The 19,105-nt window shown below is 35.6% G+C and overlaps 2 protein-coding genes across 2 annotated transcripts in view; one reads left to right on the top strand and one right to left on the bottom strand.

The window, feature by feature from the left end:
- Nucleotides 1-19,105, bottom strand: part of cdc73 (cell division cycle 73, Paf1/RNA polymerase II complex component, homolog (S. cerevisiae)) — a 341,062-nt gene that overhangs the window by 165,256 nt on the left and 156,701 nt on the right. The window lies entirely within an intron of this gene.
- On the top strand, nt 393-11,472 carry LOC134355140 (beta-1,3-galactosyltransferase 2-like). The gene is made up of 2 exons (XM_063064917.1): nt 393-989; nt 8,581-11,472. The coding sequence occupies exon 2, from the start codon at nt 8,927-8,929 to the stop codon at nt 10,196-10,198; it is 1,272 nt and encodes a 423-aa protein (XP_062920987.1). The 5' UTR covers nt 393-989; nt 8,581-8,926; the 3' UTR covers nt 10,199-11,472.

The raw sequence follows: 19,105 nt of genomic DNA, 5'->3' as shown, positions 1-19,105 counted from the left end.
TAATTTAATGTAATACTTGTGTATGAAAATAAAAAATAATTGATAAAAGTAATCCCTGTATGTTTTGAACTCTTAATTCTTAAAGGGTTAACATTATAGGAAAATATGAATTTTCTCCCTCCAGTCAAAAATACCCCATTCAGAACTATATTTTCCTTAAGAGAAATCAGACTGTTTAATAAAATCTAACTTAGCGCAATAAAATAAGCAATTAAGGAAACAGCAGATATGTTTCTTTTAAAATGTTGATTAGGGACAAGACTGTAAACCAAACATTTGTTATTAAAAGGATCTGATATCAATAATTTGTTAATTTTCCTTGTGAACCAATATCCATTGACAAATTCATGTACAGTACATATTCCTTCATCTAACACCAGGAGTCCTGCAGCAGCAATGTTATTCAAGACAGAAAAGAAATTAATACAGTAATGATCACGTGGGCGTCTCCTGTATACTGACGTTTCAGACTGCTTTCAGAGGACAGAGTCAGTCAAAAGCAGGAGCAGCCTTGCTTCGCATTTCTGCTGCAAAAGCTACAAGCTTAACAGACCAACCCACCCAGCATCAACACTGCTTACAATCAAGCCTTAGCAACCCAAGAAAATGGACACAGCTTCTATAATATGTTCTGTACGACATGAGAAGCCATCTACGCTTACAGAAATTGCTTTCTGTTGCTGATGTCTACAAACACTGAACCAGAAGGACAGCCGAGGATTGCGGGACTGCATCATTTGACTAGAGAACTGACAAAGTGCTCTCCAGCGTGGCTACTGTGTTAAGCAACTGTCATCAGAAGTGCTTTTGTTGAGGCTGTTCCATGCAATCAGCAGGCAGATGGGCGGACAAAAGTAAAAATTATGTGCCTGCCGAATTACTCCATGTATGCGCATGTTCAGCAGCATCTGCTTGCTATAATGGTTAGCCATAAGCATGCTTGCAGCCGACGTATGCATCTCTACCCATAACGGACCTGATAAAGGAAGGTATGTTAAAGCTATTCTTATGATTTCGAATTGCCTCAAGAACAAGAGACCCATTGTTCATGTGCAGTGTGTCTGTGTTTGAATAATGATGAGGAAATGAACAGATAAAATTCACTGTTTCTCATAATATTCAGCCTAAAGAAAATGGATGACAGCAACTTCAAAGAGCAGTCCTGGAATTTTTGTTCTGAAGTAGTGCCTACGAATAATTTTAGTTATTGATTAAAGAGGTATTTCCAGTATACAAGGAGTTTGAAAGTTGAAATAAATATCTTATTTCTAATGCTATAAATGGTAGTCAAGAAGTCAACTTACAGGTGTATATTTGTTTAAACACCAAAAGTTGTTCAACAAAAGGATACACAATACAGGCAACACACACAAAATGCTGGAGGAACTCAGCAGGCCAGGCAGCGTCTATGGAAAAGAGTACAGTCGACGTTTCGGGCAGAGACCTTTCAGCAGGTCTGCACACAAAGCCGTTTTATTTCCTTATTGAGATTAGACTACATACATGTAAAATGGTTTACTTTAAAACCTGCAGCCAGCTTATACCATTCCATAATCTGTAAACTACCCAAGCTAAAATATCAAGCACAGTCACCAACTGATGTTTGCAATTCTGAAGAGCCAATTTGAAGTGCATTAAAAAGAATCATAAATCCTCAAATGTGTGTAATATGTGACAGTGCACATTCAGTCCCATTTAAAACTTATTCATTTGATATATCTAATGATAATTCTTTCGGTACATATAAAAGTAATATTTACAGCACTTCCATTTTAAAAAATGCTAGACTTGTAAACCTAGTCTCTTAAATGTTATTTAACTGTTATACTGCAGACAATGTTTGGCTTATACATCAATCAGAAGACTGCAATGAATCATTTAACAGCTTTAAATATAAAAAGCAGTTGCTGTGCCCACAGCAATGTTATATTTTAATAACATCACAACACAAGTGAACATGCCTCTCAGTAAGATGTAATGACATTTAATAACTAACTCAGGAGATTTACTGACTTTAATGCAAGATTCAAGGTTAGTGAAGTTTAACATCTGATTAAAATAAAATGCCTATGCCATTTTATATCAAGAACATGATGGGATTCCTATGAGTTAGAAAAAAATTATTCCAGCTTTGTGAGTATTATCAGAAACAGGGAAATAAAACACTTCAAATAAACATTATTGGGATAACAAACTGGGAAACGGAGCTTGTGTGCGATTTACACTACCACCTAGTGACGAGTAATGCAATAGATTTTCAGTTTTAAAAAAAGTGATTTAACTGTAAAACCTACAGCTTAGTATTTCAATTGTTAACATTTCAGTATATTATTTGATCTCGACAATTGCATTATGACAATAAAGTTTTTGTAATAATCTTGTTACTTCAATAATGTTTAAGTAAGTGCCAAACCCCATTAGATTTTACCATTTGGAGTTCTCTGAAGAATATATTCTGAGACTGCAAATTAACTAAGAACTGCCTCGAGATCTAGACTGCTTGGATACCTATGGGATTAAAAAATAGTTACACCAAATAAACTCAATTTTTTATAAATAAATATCAATCTACATACATCATCACTTTTGGTGACAGCTTTTAAAGCACTGGCAACATTTTTAATTAATAATTTCAAATGTACAAAGGTAATTAATATTTCCAAAATTTAATTACTTAGCCAATGATTCCAAATTCCACTGTAGATACACCCTAATAACTACAATCGGATGTAAATTAATGTCATTTACAAAGAAGCTTAAAATTCACTGAAGTAAAGACGTCTATTCCAAGGTAATTTGGAATAAATTGAATGTACAGCAATCTACATAAACAAAAATACTGTACCGTGCTGCTAAAATCAGCAGCTACCAAAATTTAATTATTGGTATTGAGATTTTGTCTACAAAGCAATGGTGGTCTCAAATTTGTACTTAATTTATTCTCCAGTACTTCTTATTGAAGAATATCTTGAAACTGATTCCAAGAGGATTGCAAAACATGTTTAAAACAGGAAAAGAGAAGTTTTAAAAATTGAGTATTTTTTCAAACTTTGTAAATTATAACATATTCATATTTCATTTCCATCAATTCAATTGCATATTTAAAAACTCAATCATTTTTGAATACATTCTATGCTAGATAAACCAGTGAACTTATGTTTAAAAAGGAAAAATGTTCACCATCTTACACAAATGTTAAAGCAGGGTTTTATTATCATGAAAACTTTTGATTATAAATTCCAACTAATTTTAACATTCTAATATGAAATATAAGTGCACACCATTAATAATAAAAGCAAGGTATTTAGATTTTTCAAATTCCTTTTATTTCTTACTTCTAGTTAGTTTTTGCAGGGAAAATAAAATGATAAGCAGTGCCCACAAACTGGAATAAGAAATAATAAATAATTATGTCAAATGGCAAAGTAGGCATGAATGTAATACACACACAAAATGTTGGAGGAACTCAGCCGGCCAGGCAGCATCTATGGAAAAAAAGTAAATAGTCGATGTTCCAGGCCGAAACCCTTTGGCCCGAAATGTCGACTGTACTTTCTTCCGTAGATACTGCCTGGCCTGCTGAACTCCTCCAGCACTCTGTGTATATCGCTCGGATTTCCAGCAGTTGCAGATTTTCTCGTTTATGAATGTAATACAAATTGTTCCTCCTAAAATGGTATCTACAGTTATTAACTACTGCTGCTTTTCACTCTTCAGCTTCTTATACAATATGCTTTTTTCATACAGCTGTTAACATGGTCTATATTCTAAAACACAAAAAATAAAGACACCCAGAGGCTGGAATCTGGAGGAACAATCTGCTGAAAGAATTCAGTGAGTCAGAGTGGAAAGGGAGGTAGCCAGTACTCCCAGCGCAATATTGGTTATGTCTGCTCTCCACTCTCAATCCTGATGCACGATTACAAACTGAAATGTTAACAATTTAACAATTCCTCCCCACCTTCCCCCCCACTGCCGACAGATGCTGCTCAACTCAGAGTTCCTCTAGCAGATTACTTGTTGTACAAAATACTCATCTATCGACCTAAACATAGAGTTCCTTGCATATTACACCTATAATAGACATGAGCTGCTGTATCTACCTATAAAATCATTTATCCCAGCACTTAACACTTCTCATTGATAAAGCACCAGCGCACAAAGGAACAAGAAAATGCCAACAATATTAATGTTCATAATTCGTTAATCGATGCCCATGCTGATAGCATGAACTTCAATTTCTCTAACTTTCAGCAATTTCTCCCCCTCCCCATTCTCTCTTTTCCCATTCCCCATTCTTATTATCCTCTCACCCCCTCCTCTACTCATCTGGCCACTACTTTCCTCCAGTGTCCCTGTTCCTTCCCTTTCATCCATAGTCCACTGTCCTCCCCTATTATGTTACTTCTTCTCCGGCCCTTCACGTCTTCCATCTATCACCTCCTAGCTTCTTACATTATCCTTCTTGCCTGCCCGCCCATCTTCCCCCTCACCTGGTTTGACCTATTACAAACAAGGGAAAATCTGCAGACGCTGGAAATCTGAGCAACACGTACAAAATGCGGGAGGAACTCAGCAGGCCAGGCAGCATCTAGGAAAAGAGTTCAGTTGACGTAACCCTTCAGCAAAACCTATTACATGTTAGCTTGCACTCCTTCTCATCCCCCACCTTCTTAGTCCAGCTTCTGTCCACTTTCCTTTCCAAAGCGCCAACCGTTTATCCCCCTCCACAAATGCTGCCTGACTTGCTGAGTTTCTCCACCATTATTAATAGCTTAAATGGCTTCCTCTCCACATACAATGTTTACCTTTGACCTGACAACAAAATCTTTGCACAATTTCTAATCCCTTGCACATACTCCAGTGGATCTCAAACCTGAGCACAATACACATGGGTCACAACTTTAACTTGTGTAAATCAATACTTGGTAAAGTTTATCTTTTAGAATAACATTAATATCACATCACCTTACCAAATGTACCAATAGCCTTATCAGCCAAACAAAGGATATCAAATAGACAGTTTGACAGTTCGCCATCTGTCTTTTTCTTTGCATATATTCCTTAACAAGAAGGCATATTTTGGCTGCTAATTTATTTCCACACTTGTGCAATCACTCAGGAATAACACAAAGGTGGTTACTCTGGCATTACTAGACGCACAATGAAAAAACTCTTATTTCTTAATTCTCATGAAATCATAAAATTCACCTCCAACTGTTTCTGACATTTGCATGCTGTATTACTCAAGACCATTCAGAATGAAATAAGTTCGGATTTAATCTAGAAATATCAACAGGTTTGATGTCAACAGGTTATCCTTGGTGCAATATACCTGCTGTTTAAATCAAATCTGAATGGAATACCAGTTAAATAAAAGAGTCAGAGCAACATCTTTTTTCTTACTTTATCACTTATTCAGTCAGGTTCTAAATGATGGTCTGCTTTTTTTTCTTTCTAAAATGTTTTACAGTACACAAATTAAGTGTAAGAATGTAGGCCAATCTTCATATCCAAAGTACAAATGAAAATACATAAATATACCATATTTTCTGGATTCCGAAGATAGGAAGAGAAAGCAGATTGGTTCCAAGCATGCATCTTCAGTTTCATGATGAATATTTAATCAAGAAAGTCAGAGATCTAACTATAAATCATTTACAACTTATAAATGGACAAGTTAATATTGTCTAAAATTTACTGTGTGTGGAACAACTGAAAAGAACCTAAAATGCCTTGGTGCAAAGTGCTCATGGACCACAGAGACAGAACAATCATCACTGGTTCAGCTCTAAGTCTAAAATTAGTTGATGAATCAGAGAAGATAAAAAGCAATGGTACTACATATTTTTTTACTTCTGTGGATGGAAATCAAGTGTTAATTTCTTTTCTGCTTTCATACAGTCAAGGTTTCAACACAGGTAAGTACAGCAATAGCACTATTAATCGCAAAGTGCCAAATTCCAGAGGAGGATTGACCTAAAAAGTGTGAAGCAAATGATTTGAATTTCTTTCTCAACTAACAGGCACATCTTTAGGAGAGTTATTTTAAGTGTATATGCACTGTTCACTGCTCAGCATATTACAATTTATTACCATTGCTTTAAAATAAATGTATACATCAGGATATTTTACATGGAAAACTCTCTTTTAAAGCAATGTTTAAGAACTGTAGGGGGGGGGGAAAGCATTTCCATAGGTTTTAGGCATAATAGATTACACAAGCTCATTTCCAAATACTGAAAAATTCTGTTCATAATTTGATGCATATTTTAAAGTGCATTATTATGTTATATTGAGAATGCAACTCACTTATATCAATCTCCCTAAAAAGTTACTTTTATAAAAGTTATCAAATTCTATGGCTAAATCTATCATTAGATATCATACAAGCTTGCCACAGCAGCCAAAGCAACCTAACAACAATCATCCATTCACTTGACATTTGTTTAATTATGTCACTGTACTTTAAATACCACAAAATTAAAGTCATTAATCCACAGTAGGCAGCATTCTCTATTTGTTCTGTGGTCACTGAGCATTTCAGATTATCTCTAATTTACATTTGGTTTTGCTTTAGATTGACTTCAAATGTGAATAGCCCTAAATTTCAGAACAGTTGTTTCAACATCAAATTCCTGATACTTTAAAAGCCATTTATTAATTTGAAATGGTCTATTACAATACCAAGTTTATCAGCATCTGGCAGATGACACTGTTTTCACTGCTACCTAAAATACATGAAAGAAATCCACAAGCAAATTTTCTTTAAGGTTGTTAAAAATATGTTAACAAATGACCAGGCATGCGCAGCCAGTTAAAATACGAAGTTAACTGAATAAGTTTACTCAGTTAATCCACTAAGTATACTGCAGCCTGAAATTCTATGAAGCAATTAGTGACTGCCTTCAATCAGTGCAAAATATCCAATTGAAAGCCCTTTGAGTAGGTTTAATAATTGGGATTACGTATTTATCATTCAACATAAAAGAAAATAAAAGTTGTTTAGGATGTTACTTTCTCACTATCTCAACATTCACACAAAACTACAGGATTCAATCAATATAGCCCTTTTGCTCTTAGTAAATTGTTAAACATTGTGGAAGGAGGTGTAAAAGCAGTTATTCATACTATTTTTCATTAAAACAAAAAGAGTTAACAAAAAAGAGTAATTTTAACCATGTGAAACCTCAGAAATTTAATGCAATTAAATATACTTGCTTTGAAATTATGCAGCAATCAACTATCCCACTCTTTTTTGGTTAAATTTGCAAAGCTACAATGTATCTCCAATTTATGCTACAATGCAGATCTTAACAAATGTTTCAAATAACCAAATATCCGCTTTTGACAGTCACAAAAATACCACATTCAAATTTACTGAAAACTTTAAATGTTTTACTGTATCAATAATCTCCCATGAAAATATAAACTAATATAAACTGACATCCATTTATTGAACACAAATGTCTTCATATACAATATGTTTTTTTGAATAACAGGCCACATTTGTAACCTATTTATCAATCTACTCAATTAAAGATTACGACAATATACATGAAGAAAAATAAGTATTTCCTTCTCAATCCAGTAGTATTAACCAAATAAATGGTGGCAATGAACAAGGTTGATTAAGCACAAGCAAAAATCAAACTTCGAGATGAACTGAGCAGGTCAAAATATCATTTGCAAAGGCAAAGGAACAGTCAACTTTTCAGGTCGTGACCCTGCATCACACTACCATGTGACTAGAACTTGTAAAATACAACAAGAGAGCATCATATAACTAAAACCTATATAAAATGTATTTCCACACATATGATAATCACAAACCTGTTGGAATTAAGGCAACTGCTTCATCTAGTTTCTAATTCATGTCAATTAGTTGTTGAATGGAGTTACTTGAGATCCTGATGTACATTTTATGGAAGTACTTAACTTCCAAAGAATTTTTTAATCTATTGTTGATGTAAATGAAAACTGTCCAAATGTATTTGTTTTTAACTTGTTTAACTGTAATTCTTCTAATCGAGAAATAAACCAAAGATTACAAATGTTAATTTAAAATCAAAAGTTAACAATCTCCTTTCTTTTAAGTAAGCCCAATAAAAGCTGGAACAGATGATTCAATACTCGGTAGTAATACCAATGACAATATTTAGATAACTATTTATTGTCAAAAGCATAATGCTGGAAGATAGCTGTTAAACTCTGCCAAATGTTTAATTGGAAATACAATCTGCAAATATAAAATCTGTGAGTTCCTACAAGTACTGAATTGTTAACTGGTTTTAAGTATGAGATGAGAAATGTCCATGACCATTTCATTAGCAGTGACAAAGTTGATCTATCTTGTACATGACAGATGTTACAGACCATAAAACTCATGATGCGGACACGTTCAAGTAGTAAACCAAAGACTGAAATGATAAAATCATTCTTCAATGTGGTAGTTCTTAAGTAGAGGTTTAAAGGTGAATACTAAGTAGATCATGTATGTCATGTAAATATGTTGAAAAATCTATAATAAATTCCACATATGAACATAGCTACCAATGTAATCATTTGTTTATATTGCAGCTTTCCTCTGTGGAATACTGAGAACAGAGACTCCACAAACTTGGATGTCAAACACAAGCCACTTTTATCTAAATAGACATGCTGTTTCAATGGAGCTTCTAATTTACATAAAGATGAATTATTTATTAACAGATCTCATTTTGATGAGCTGATAAAAGGGGAAAAGGTCTACAACAGGCCAACTGCCCCACATCGTTTCTGAAGAAAAAGACACGAAAATATAGCAAAACCAGAATCCTAGACCACTTTAACAATGAAGAGTCTTCTATAACATGCTAAGAAATAAAAATACAGCCAGTGTGAACACAATATAAGTACTGGGCACTCCAAAAGGGCCTGCTACAATATGCTTCAGTGGAGAAGACGCTACTGCTGCTTAATGAAGATGACTTGGAACGTTAAACGTTCTCTGTTTCGGACTCATATTATTGCACTTTTATGCCTTGTGTTTTTGCTTGCAGTATTTCTGTTGATTAATCAACATGACTGGGTAACTAGCAAAACATGGTCAAAAGAATCTGGTTATTCTGTTTCTCATACAATGAGGGGATTCAGATCACCAAAAAGTACTGCCAACCAGAGCACAATGAGGAGTATTTGGAAAGAACAATCTCAAGTACAGAGGATACATTCAGCAAACGCTAGCACTGAACTTTCTCTTCAAGATATTAATGGATTAGGGGATATATTGAATGCTAATGGAACCACATACAGTGAAAAGAGAACAGGGTATAATCCCCATCGCCATTACAAGTATATTATCAATGAACAAAACAAATGTGAAGGGCAAAGCCCATTCTTAATTGTGTTGATTGCAACTGAACCTAACCAAATTGAAGCAAGACATGCAATTAGGCAAACTTGGGGAAATGAAAGCAATGTTCCTGGATTACATATGATACGTCTGTTCCTCCTAGGTTTAAGAATGGCTGGTGGCACCTTTCAACAAGCTTTATATGAAGAAAGTAGACAGTACCATGATATTATTCAACAAGACTTCCTGGATACTTATTATAATCTAACTATTAAAACTCTGATGGGAATGAACTGGGTTGCAACATACTGTCCGCATGCCTGCTATGTCATGAAGACTGACAGTGACATGTTTGTGAACACGGAGTACTTAATGAACAAACTCCTAAAGCCTTTGCATCCACGTCACAATTATTTCACCGGATATCTGATGCGTGGTTATTCACCAAACCGTAACAAGGATAGCAAGTGGTATATGCCTCCAGAGCTCTATCCAAGCGAGCGTTATCCAGTCTTTTGTTCAGGAACTGGTTATGTTTTCTCTGGGGACTTAGCTGAAAAGATTTTCAAAGTTTCTCTGAGTATCAGGCGTTTGCATTTAGAGGATGTCTATGTGGGCATCTGTCTTGCCAAACTGAGAATTGACCCTGTGCCACCACCCAATGAATTCCTTTTCAATCACTGGCGTGTTTCTTACTCCAGTTGTAAATATAGTCATCTAATTACCTCCCATCAGTTCCAACCCAATGAATTAATCAAGTACTGGAACCACTTGCAGCAAAACAAGCACAATGCCTGTGCCAGTATGGCAAAAGAAAAAGGCCACAGAGGACATGGTAGATATCGCACAAAGAAAATGCACTGATGGATAATCTGAATCCAAGATTCCTAATCTTCACTGTAATGTAAATGAGTTATCCAAGCATGTATAAAACAACATCTGACACCAATGCAATGTTCTGATGCTGTTAAAACATTCAAAATTTGTATTTTATTTACAATCATTTAAAAGTCAATCTCAAAAAGTTGTGTTCATATAATGGAAAGTCAATGTTGTGGTTTATCTGCTTTTGAAGTTCCTGTTGACTGAATGAAAAATGCTTTTAAGGCAAATATTATTTTAGGCAATGCACAGCAATGATCTGCACTGAACTACGAAAAATATCCAAATTAGGAGATGGTTCCAAATTGTTCTTCACTGTGCAAGTTTGATCTATTAATGTAAGCTAGTTAAGGAAATTTGTTAGCAGTGTAAAATATTATGAAACCATATGTTCAAGAACCAAGTCTGCAAACTTCAAAGATATTGTGCCTTTAACTGAAAAGGGACCTGCAAAGTTATTTAACCTGTCCACTTAGGCTATGAAATACAAGTAAAAAATGATAACAGAACTGAAGCGATTAAGAATGGAACAGATCGATTCTGATATGACCAATTTTTTCCCTTAGATTGTTAAAGGAAAGCACCCAAATTGAAAGAGAAAAACAATTAACTTGAATATAAAAATTTTTCTTTTATATCATCTGATAAAAACAGGTTCACTGATATTTTTGTTAAGAAAGTCGGGAGTATATATTACTTATCTGGATTATTCACTACTGTTTTATCACACAATTATTCCAGGAAATTAAAATTACAGAATATTATTTCTGAGCTCTATTGCAATTTTTTGAATTCAGAAATTAATGTAAACTCCCACTTTAAAACTTGTATACTTATGAAAACAATAGCTAACAACCAATCCCACTTTGTGTTGTGCAATATTTCCTTTTGTTTAACCATGAATTTTGTGAAAGTGCCAATAAAAATTATTACTTTGCCTTTAATTTAAAAGATAAATTTGTTCCTAACTTGCTGACAACTATGGTGTTTGTTTCCTTTTTGTATTGGTGGATCTACTGTACATTATAATGCTTTCTGCTGTAACTTATCAAAATCAGTGTCAAATTCCAAAAGGTTTAAATTTAAGACTTGGAGATCATTATTACATCACTACTGAAAAAAAACTGTGTTTGATGGACATTATTAAAATAATTCTGCAATTCAACTTAAATTCTTTTGTGTCATAGAGTGAAAATGCATCAAGAAGTCCATGAAATATTTTTACCTATCAAATTTAAATGCTTAACTAAAGATAACTTGGCACCAGTGTAACCTTGATTAGTTTTATGTTTTCTTTCATATATTCATGAATATCCTTAATTTTCATTTAAGAAGTATTTTAAAGAAGTTTTTTGATATATTATTAACATCACAAAATTCATTACTGTTTGGAATATTTCAAAGTTCTAAGTTCAAAGTAAAATCTATTATCAGAGCACATACCTGTCACCACATACAACCCTGAGATGCTTTCTGCTACGGGCTTATTTAGCAAATCTATAGAACAGTAACTGATCAATAAACAAGAAACTGTGCAAATGCAAATATAAATAAATAGCAATAATTAATGAATATGAAATAACATGAAAGGAGGGGGGACTTCCGGGTCATCAAGGGAATGGCGGCGTAAGGAAAAGGTCTCTCGACAAAAAAGAAGGTAAACTGCCCCAAAATCGAATTTAGACAAATACTTAATATTGCATAACTATATTAATAAAAGGGGCAAGGATGATGTCTAAGAACAAGAATAAAAAGTCCGCTTCGAAGGCTGATAAACATAAAGAGATGCAGCAAGGCGACGGGCCTAGCTCCCCCACGTCAAGCCAGGACGGAGATAATGAGGGGGAATCGGTGACTCTGTCTTTGATTCTCGGAGAGATTCGCGAGTTCCGACAAGATAACAGCAAACAGCTGGAAGATATTAAAGGAGAAATAGTAAAAACTAACTCGCGGATAGATGGAGCCGAAGCGAGGATTGTTGGAATTGAAGAGAAGCTACAAAACGCCGAGGAAGTGATAGTAGAAATGCTGAAGCTACAAGACCAGCTCCAGTGGAAACTAATAGATCAAGAAGGCCGCTCGAGAAGGGAAAATGTGAGGATCGACGGAGTTCCCGAAGGAACCGAAGGTAAACCCGGATTGATGATTCCCTTCGTGGAGAAGCTGCTTAGAGAGAACCTTGATATACCGGCCGCAAAAGACCTACAGATAGAAAGGGCTCACCGCGCGTTGGCACCACAGCCTCCGGCAGGCGCCTAGCCCAGATCGATTCTGATCAGATTTCTCAGTTACAGAACGAAGGAAGAGGTGCTTAAAAGAGCATGGCAAAAGAAAGGTTTCATGTGGAACAACTGCAAAATCAGTTTAGACCACGACTACGCACCAGGGATTCTTGCCAGACGGAAGGAATATACGGAAACACGGAGAGTCCTGAAGGAAAACAACATCAGATTCCAGACCCTGTATCCAGCTCGGCTGAGAGTCTTTTACGACGAAGGGACAAAAACTTACGCTACGGTGGAGGAGGCAACGTTGGACCTGGCGGACCGGGGACTACCTATTAAAGTTATCACCCAACCGGAGTCGCTACTGGAGAGGATTCGGCAGATGTCGTGGCAGTTAGTGGGGCGAGGACGCTCCACTCGAACCAGAGTGTCAAACTACAAGGAAAAGCTGCAAATATTCAGACGCGAATGTACAGAGAATACAGATTAATTAAGAGAAATGACTGAAAAGAGTAAATCGGACTTAAAAGTAAAATGAAAACTGGTAACTGAAAATAAACTAGGCGGAATAACTTGAATGATAGCAATATGGTCGAGACATAAATAGGAGAAAATTCTCTATGATTATTCAAACTGCTGAGGGCCCTCTAACACAGGGTGAAGATAGAGGTTATCCCTCTGAACTGAGGCGGGTCGGTGCTCAGGCCTCACTGTGGGAAGTCGGGAAAAATTTTCAAATGTTATACGTTCAGAAATGTCTAGGGTGTGGTTGTATGTCTTGGTTTACTGTTGAGAAGGGATTGCTTACTGTTTGGTTAGAAAAGGAGAGTGCGTTTTTTCTACTAGAGAAAAATGCAAACTGAATTGGTAAAAATAATTTCCTATAATGTTAATGGGGTTTTGAATCCAATTAAAAGAAATAAGATTATGTCTAAATTGAAAAAAGAGAGGGCACAAATAGCTTTCCTCCAGGAAACACATATGAGCCAATCTGAACATGGAAAATTAAAAAGAATGGGCTTTAAGCATGCATTTTATTCATCATATAAATTGAGTCACAAAAGAGGGGTAGCTACTTTAATATCAAGTACTCTTAATTATGAACATATTTCAGAGACTAGAGACAAAGAAGGACAGTTTGTAAAAATCACAGGAAGAATAGAAGGTACAGAAATAACATTGCTGAATGTTTATGCTCCTCCAGGTAGTGAATGGTCATTTTATAGACACATTTTTGACCTAATGGTCAGTTCTCGAGGGGTAGTAATTTGTGGAGGGGATTTTAATATTAGATTAAATCCTATATTAGGTTCTTCAAGAATAGTTACTCAGAATAAACCTCTGACTCGGAAAGTGAATTCATTGATGGAGGAGTTGGGAATTATAGATGTCTGGAGGGATTTACACCCTACTGGTAAAGATTATACATATTACTCTTTCCCCTATTCAGCCTATTCAAGGATAGACTATTTCTTCATCTTTAATACAGATACACTCAGGATAAAAAACTGTAATATTGCAACAATTGATCTGTCGGATCATAGCCCAGTCTCTACGTCTCTAATCCTGGAAAGGAAAATGAGGAAAACACTATGGAGGCTAAACTCACATATATTCAATAACCCTAAAGTAATGGAGAGATTAAGGGGAGAAATCAAAGAATATCTAGACCTTAATGACACGGGAGAAACATCACCAGTGATTTTATGGGATACATTGAAAGCTGTACTGAGAGGGAAAATTATTTCCATTACCACTCACATGAAAAAAATCAATGCACAAAAATTAGCAGACCTTCAAGGAAAATTAAAACAACTTCAAGCTGTAGATAGCAACAAAAGTAATTCAAATCGAAAACAGGAAATTAGGAAATTGCAAAGTGAAATTGATGATATTTATACGTTGGAAACTCAAAGAAATTTTCTTTACCTGAGACAAAAGAATTATGAAGTAGGAGGTAAATCAGCTAGATTATTAGCATATAAATTACGAAAACAACAAGCAGACAATACAATTCATAAAATAAAGAATCCAAAGACAAAGCTTGTGGAGAGTACAATAGGGAAAATTCAAGAGAGTTTTGAAACATATTATCGAGAGCTGTACTCCCAACCCCAGGCCCCCAATGAGCCCTATATAGACAGTGTATTGAATTTTTTAGATCTACCTAAACTTACAGATTTACAAAATGAAAGTTTATTAGAACCAATAACTGTCAAAGAACTGAACGTGACCATCTCTAGGTTAAAGGCTGGAAAGTCCCCGGGTTCTGATGGGTTTACCTCAGAGTGGTACAAATCCCTGAAGACACAGTTAGCCCCATTACTACTTAACACCTTTAATTGGAACTTGCAGAGAGGAGAAACTCCACCTTCCTGGAGAGAAGCGATTATTTCAGTTATTCCTAAAGAGGGTAAAGATAAACTAGAATGTGGCAATTATCGGCCAATTAGTGTTCTTAATTTAGATTACAAACTATTTACATCTATATTAGCGCGCAGATTGGAAAAGCTTTTACCTGGCCTAATCCATTTAGACCAGACTGGATTTATTCAACAAAGACAAACACAGGACAACATAAGGAGAACTCTGCACATATTAGAACAGGTTAATAAGAACGAGACAGAGACAATGGTAGTAGGATTGGACGTTGAGAAAGCTTTTGATTCGGTTAGTTGGGCATTCCTATACAGAGTGTTAGGAAGATTCGGCTTTCAAGAAAGGTTTATTAAAGTAATTCAGACTCTATATGACAGCCCTACAGCCCGAATTAAGATAAATGGGGACCTCTCTGACTCCTTCATTTTAGAGAGAGGCACTAGACAGGGATGCCCAATTTCTCCTCTCCTTTTTGCGCTATATATTGAACCGCTTGCCCAACTAATAAGACAGAGCGAAATCGTAAAAGGTATCAAGGTGGCAGGGATTGAACAGAAAGTGGCGTTATTCGCAGATGATGTTTTGGTCTATCTAAGTGAACCAGAAAAATCATTTATAGGATTGTTTACACTGTTGGATGACTTTGGGAAAATATCAGGTTATAAAATAAATGTAAAGAAAACGCAAGTTATGTCCCTAAATTATACACCATCCAAAAAATTGCAGGATACATACGATCTTAAGTGGGAAGCTAAATCATTAAAATAATTAGGAATAACCCTGCCGAAGGATCTTTCAACACTGTCACAGGTAAATTATGGGCCATTAATCTCAGAGATAAAAGCAGATATGCATAGATGGAATCTTATCCCCTTTTTAAGTTTAAATTCAAGGATAAATACTGTAAAAATGAATATTCTTACTCGGTTATTATATCTTTTCCGTACTTTACCAGTGGAGGTGGATGATAATCAATTCAGGGAATGGGACAAATGGATTTCCCGCTTCATTTGGCAAGGAAGGAAACCTAGAATTCGATATAACACCTTACAGTTAGGGAAGGAAGGAGGAGGTATGGTTCTTCCTTGCCTGAGAAATTATTTTTATGCCTCACAGATAACCCCTCTGTTATATTGGTGTAATAGGGAATATAAGGCTAGATGGAAGGAAATAGAATTTGGATTAGTTGACAGTTTTCCTCTTCAGGCCTCAATAGCTGACAAAGGATTGATGGCCCAGTTGGAAAAATTTAATAATGCTTGGATAAATCTTACATTAAAAGTATGGCAGAAGGTGGTTAATTCATGTGGAATTAATAACATGTTAAAACTCTTTAGATGGTGTGCATATGATACCGAATTCCTTCCCAACAGAGGAGATAAAAGATTTGAGCTATGGATAAAGAAAGGTCTTACAACCTACCTCTCATTTATAGATAAAAGAGTATTACAAAGTTTCCAAATCCTGCAGGACAAACATGGCCTAGAACATAATGACTTTTTTAGGTACCTTCAAATACGAAACTATGTTAACCAGAGTTGTAGATATACAGACCTATCAACAGTAGAATTAGAATTTTTCAAGATTCTGAATTCGGCTTGCATTTCAATACCTAGTAAATCAGTTTCTCACCTATATAATGCACTCTCCCATGCTAAAAATGTAAATACACTGTATATTAAAGAGAAGTGGGAGAAAGAAGCGGGGTTGGTACTTCCAGAGGAGGCTTGGGGGAAAATCTGCAGCTTTCAATGGTCCTCGACTAATTCTTTGACTTGGAGAGCACATTGTTGGAAAAACATTATAAGATACTTCAAGACCCCATATCAGGAAAAATATAAAGATACAAATGTGATGTGTTGGAGAAGGTGCGGCTCCAAGGAGGCAAATCATTTTCATATTTTCTGGGATTGCCCTAAATTAAGTCTATTTTGGGAAGGTATTCATAGAACATTAGTTAAGGTACTTAGGTCCCAGATACCTCTGAACTTTGAGACGCTCTATTTGGGGCATGTATTGTTCCTTGAACAGAAGGAAGATATAAAGTTGCTGTAGGCCCTCTTAGCGGCAAGTAAGAAATCAATCACTAGAAAATGGCTAAATCCAATACCACCTACATTAGAAGATTGGTACGAAATTATCATGGAAATATTTAAAATGGAAAAGTTGACTTACTTCCTGAGAACTCAAAAAGAAACATTTTATCAAATCTGGAATAAATGGATTGAATATATAACCCCAATGCGAGCAGACTTTAGATGACTCTCCTAATGATTTATATTGCTCTTCTCATCAACACAGTAATATTGCTAATGTAAGCACCCCTAGTCTAAATGTTTGTTTTTTTTTGGAAAATAGAGAATTAACACAAGTAAAGGGAAAGATTTGGGAAAGGGATAAAAAAAATGAAAAAATTAAGTAAATAAGTACATAGGGATTGGATAATTATGTCTGCGGGCAGGAACAAACACGAACAAATTGGGATATAAACACCTACAATGGTTGGTATATAGGCTTGTATGCAACATTTTGGACCAGTGGAAATGGTCCAGAAGGGTTGTATGGAAACTATTATTACCATTTTTCTTAACAACTAATTTCATTACTTAGCCTAATAGGTTAGATTTACCACAGTACATAATTATCTATTTAAATGTTTATTTTCCTTTTATATCATCTCAATGTGTACTTAAGAATGTACAAATAATTGTAGTTTTATATATATAAAAAAATGGAAAAGGTTATATGTGTGAAAAAAGTACATGATAATTGTGAATTCCTTATCCAAATAAAAATAAAATTAAAAAAAAGAAATAACATGAAAGGAAAGAACATGAAATAACAAGATAAAGAGTCTTTAACGTGAGACCATCAGTTGTGGGAACAGCAGAAATAGAGTGAGTGTAATTATGCCCTTTCTTCAAGAGCCTGATGACTGAGAGGCAATAACTATTATTGAACCTGGTCATGTGAGTCCTGAGGCACTTCTGCAGAGAGAAAAGAGCATGGCCTGGGTGATGCAGATCTTTGATGATGGATGCTGCTTTTCTAAGGCAACGTTTCATGTAGATGAGCTCAATGGTTGGGAGGGCTTTACCCGTGATGTGTTGGGCTGAATCCGCTACCTTTTGCAGGATCTTCCCCTCAAAGGTATTGGTGTTCCCATACTAGGCAGTCAGCACACTTTTCACCACACATCTTCGGCCTGAAACGTCGACTGCACCTCTTCCTACAGATGCTGCCTGGCCTGCTGCGTTCACCAGCAACTTTGATGTCCATATTGTACCATGTTTACATATCCAATTATAGAAGAATCATCTGCAATGGCTTCTTTTCCCCTAGCATATTGTTTTTCCAGTGTTATCCCTCCCCACCCACTCCTAGCCTCCTACTCTTAACCTTCATATTTTCCTACAACATCTTCCAAAAACAAAATATAGGTTTGTCTTACAATGATGTACCTCACCACCAGCTAATATCGTTTGTCCAAAAGTTTTCTCCACTAAATATGAACACAAATGAAGTATCTGCCCCACCTCTAGTTCCTAGTTGGCAATCCCAAACCTTTCCCTTTTGTGTCCAAATCCCCCAAATGAACTTGAATACATATTCACACAATCTTCCACTGCTTACTTCCATCTCTACAACATCACCTCCCAGATGTGCCATATTGCCCACTCCTGCATCTGCCTCATTTGCTAAAAAATTTCTATGCATGCCTTTTGGTCAAAGTTAGATTTTTCTAATAAACTACTGACCATCCTGCCCTGTTCTACTTCCTTAAAAAAATAGAGATGTATCAAAATCCTGCAACCAATGTCTTAAATCAAACAAAGTTACATCCATCCAGTGTTTGTTGAATTATGATGACTTCTGATTAAGCAGTGTCTCCATTTTTTCAAATTTCATTCTGGTTTTTAAACCTCCCCATTATCTCATCCTTCCCTTTCTCCAGCCTCTATTCATCCAAAAAATTCTCAGTTGTCTGCACTCCCCCAATCCCATTTAGTCACGGAAGATACAAAACAGAAACAAGCACTTAGATCCACATTTTGCACTGACTATCAACTAACTCTTTATGATAATCTCATATTAATCATATTTTTTATTCTCTCTACATTCTCATCAACTCTCCTCAAAATCTACTACTCATCTGCATATGGTGGGGGAAAAGAAGGGAACCTACTGTGGTCAATTAACCTAGCAACGAGCATGCCTTTGTGATATGGGGAGGGGTAGGGAACTGGAGTTTCTGGAGGAAACCCATGTAGTTATAAGGAAAATG

This window comes from Mobula hypostoma, chromosome 12, assembly GCF_963921235.1.
Source record: "Mobula hypostoma chromosome 12, sMobHyp1.1, whole genome shotgun sequence".
NCBI lineage: Eukaryota > Metazoa > Chordata > Chondrichthyes > Myliobatiformes > Myliobatidae > Mobula > Mobula hypostoma.
The sequence above is the reverse complement of the archived record's forward strand: the minus strand, read 5'-3'. Positions and strand labels throughout refer to the sequence as shown.

What these genes read in the sequence shown, in the direction of transcription:
- LOC134355140 (XM_063064917.1), top strand. Translation starts at nt 8,927, where the DNA reads ATGCTTCAGTGGAGAAGACGCTACTGCTGCTTAATGAAGATGACTTGG.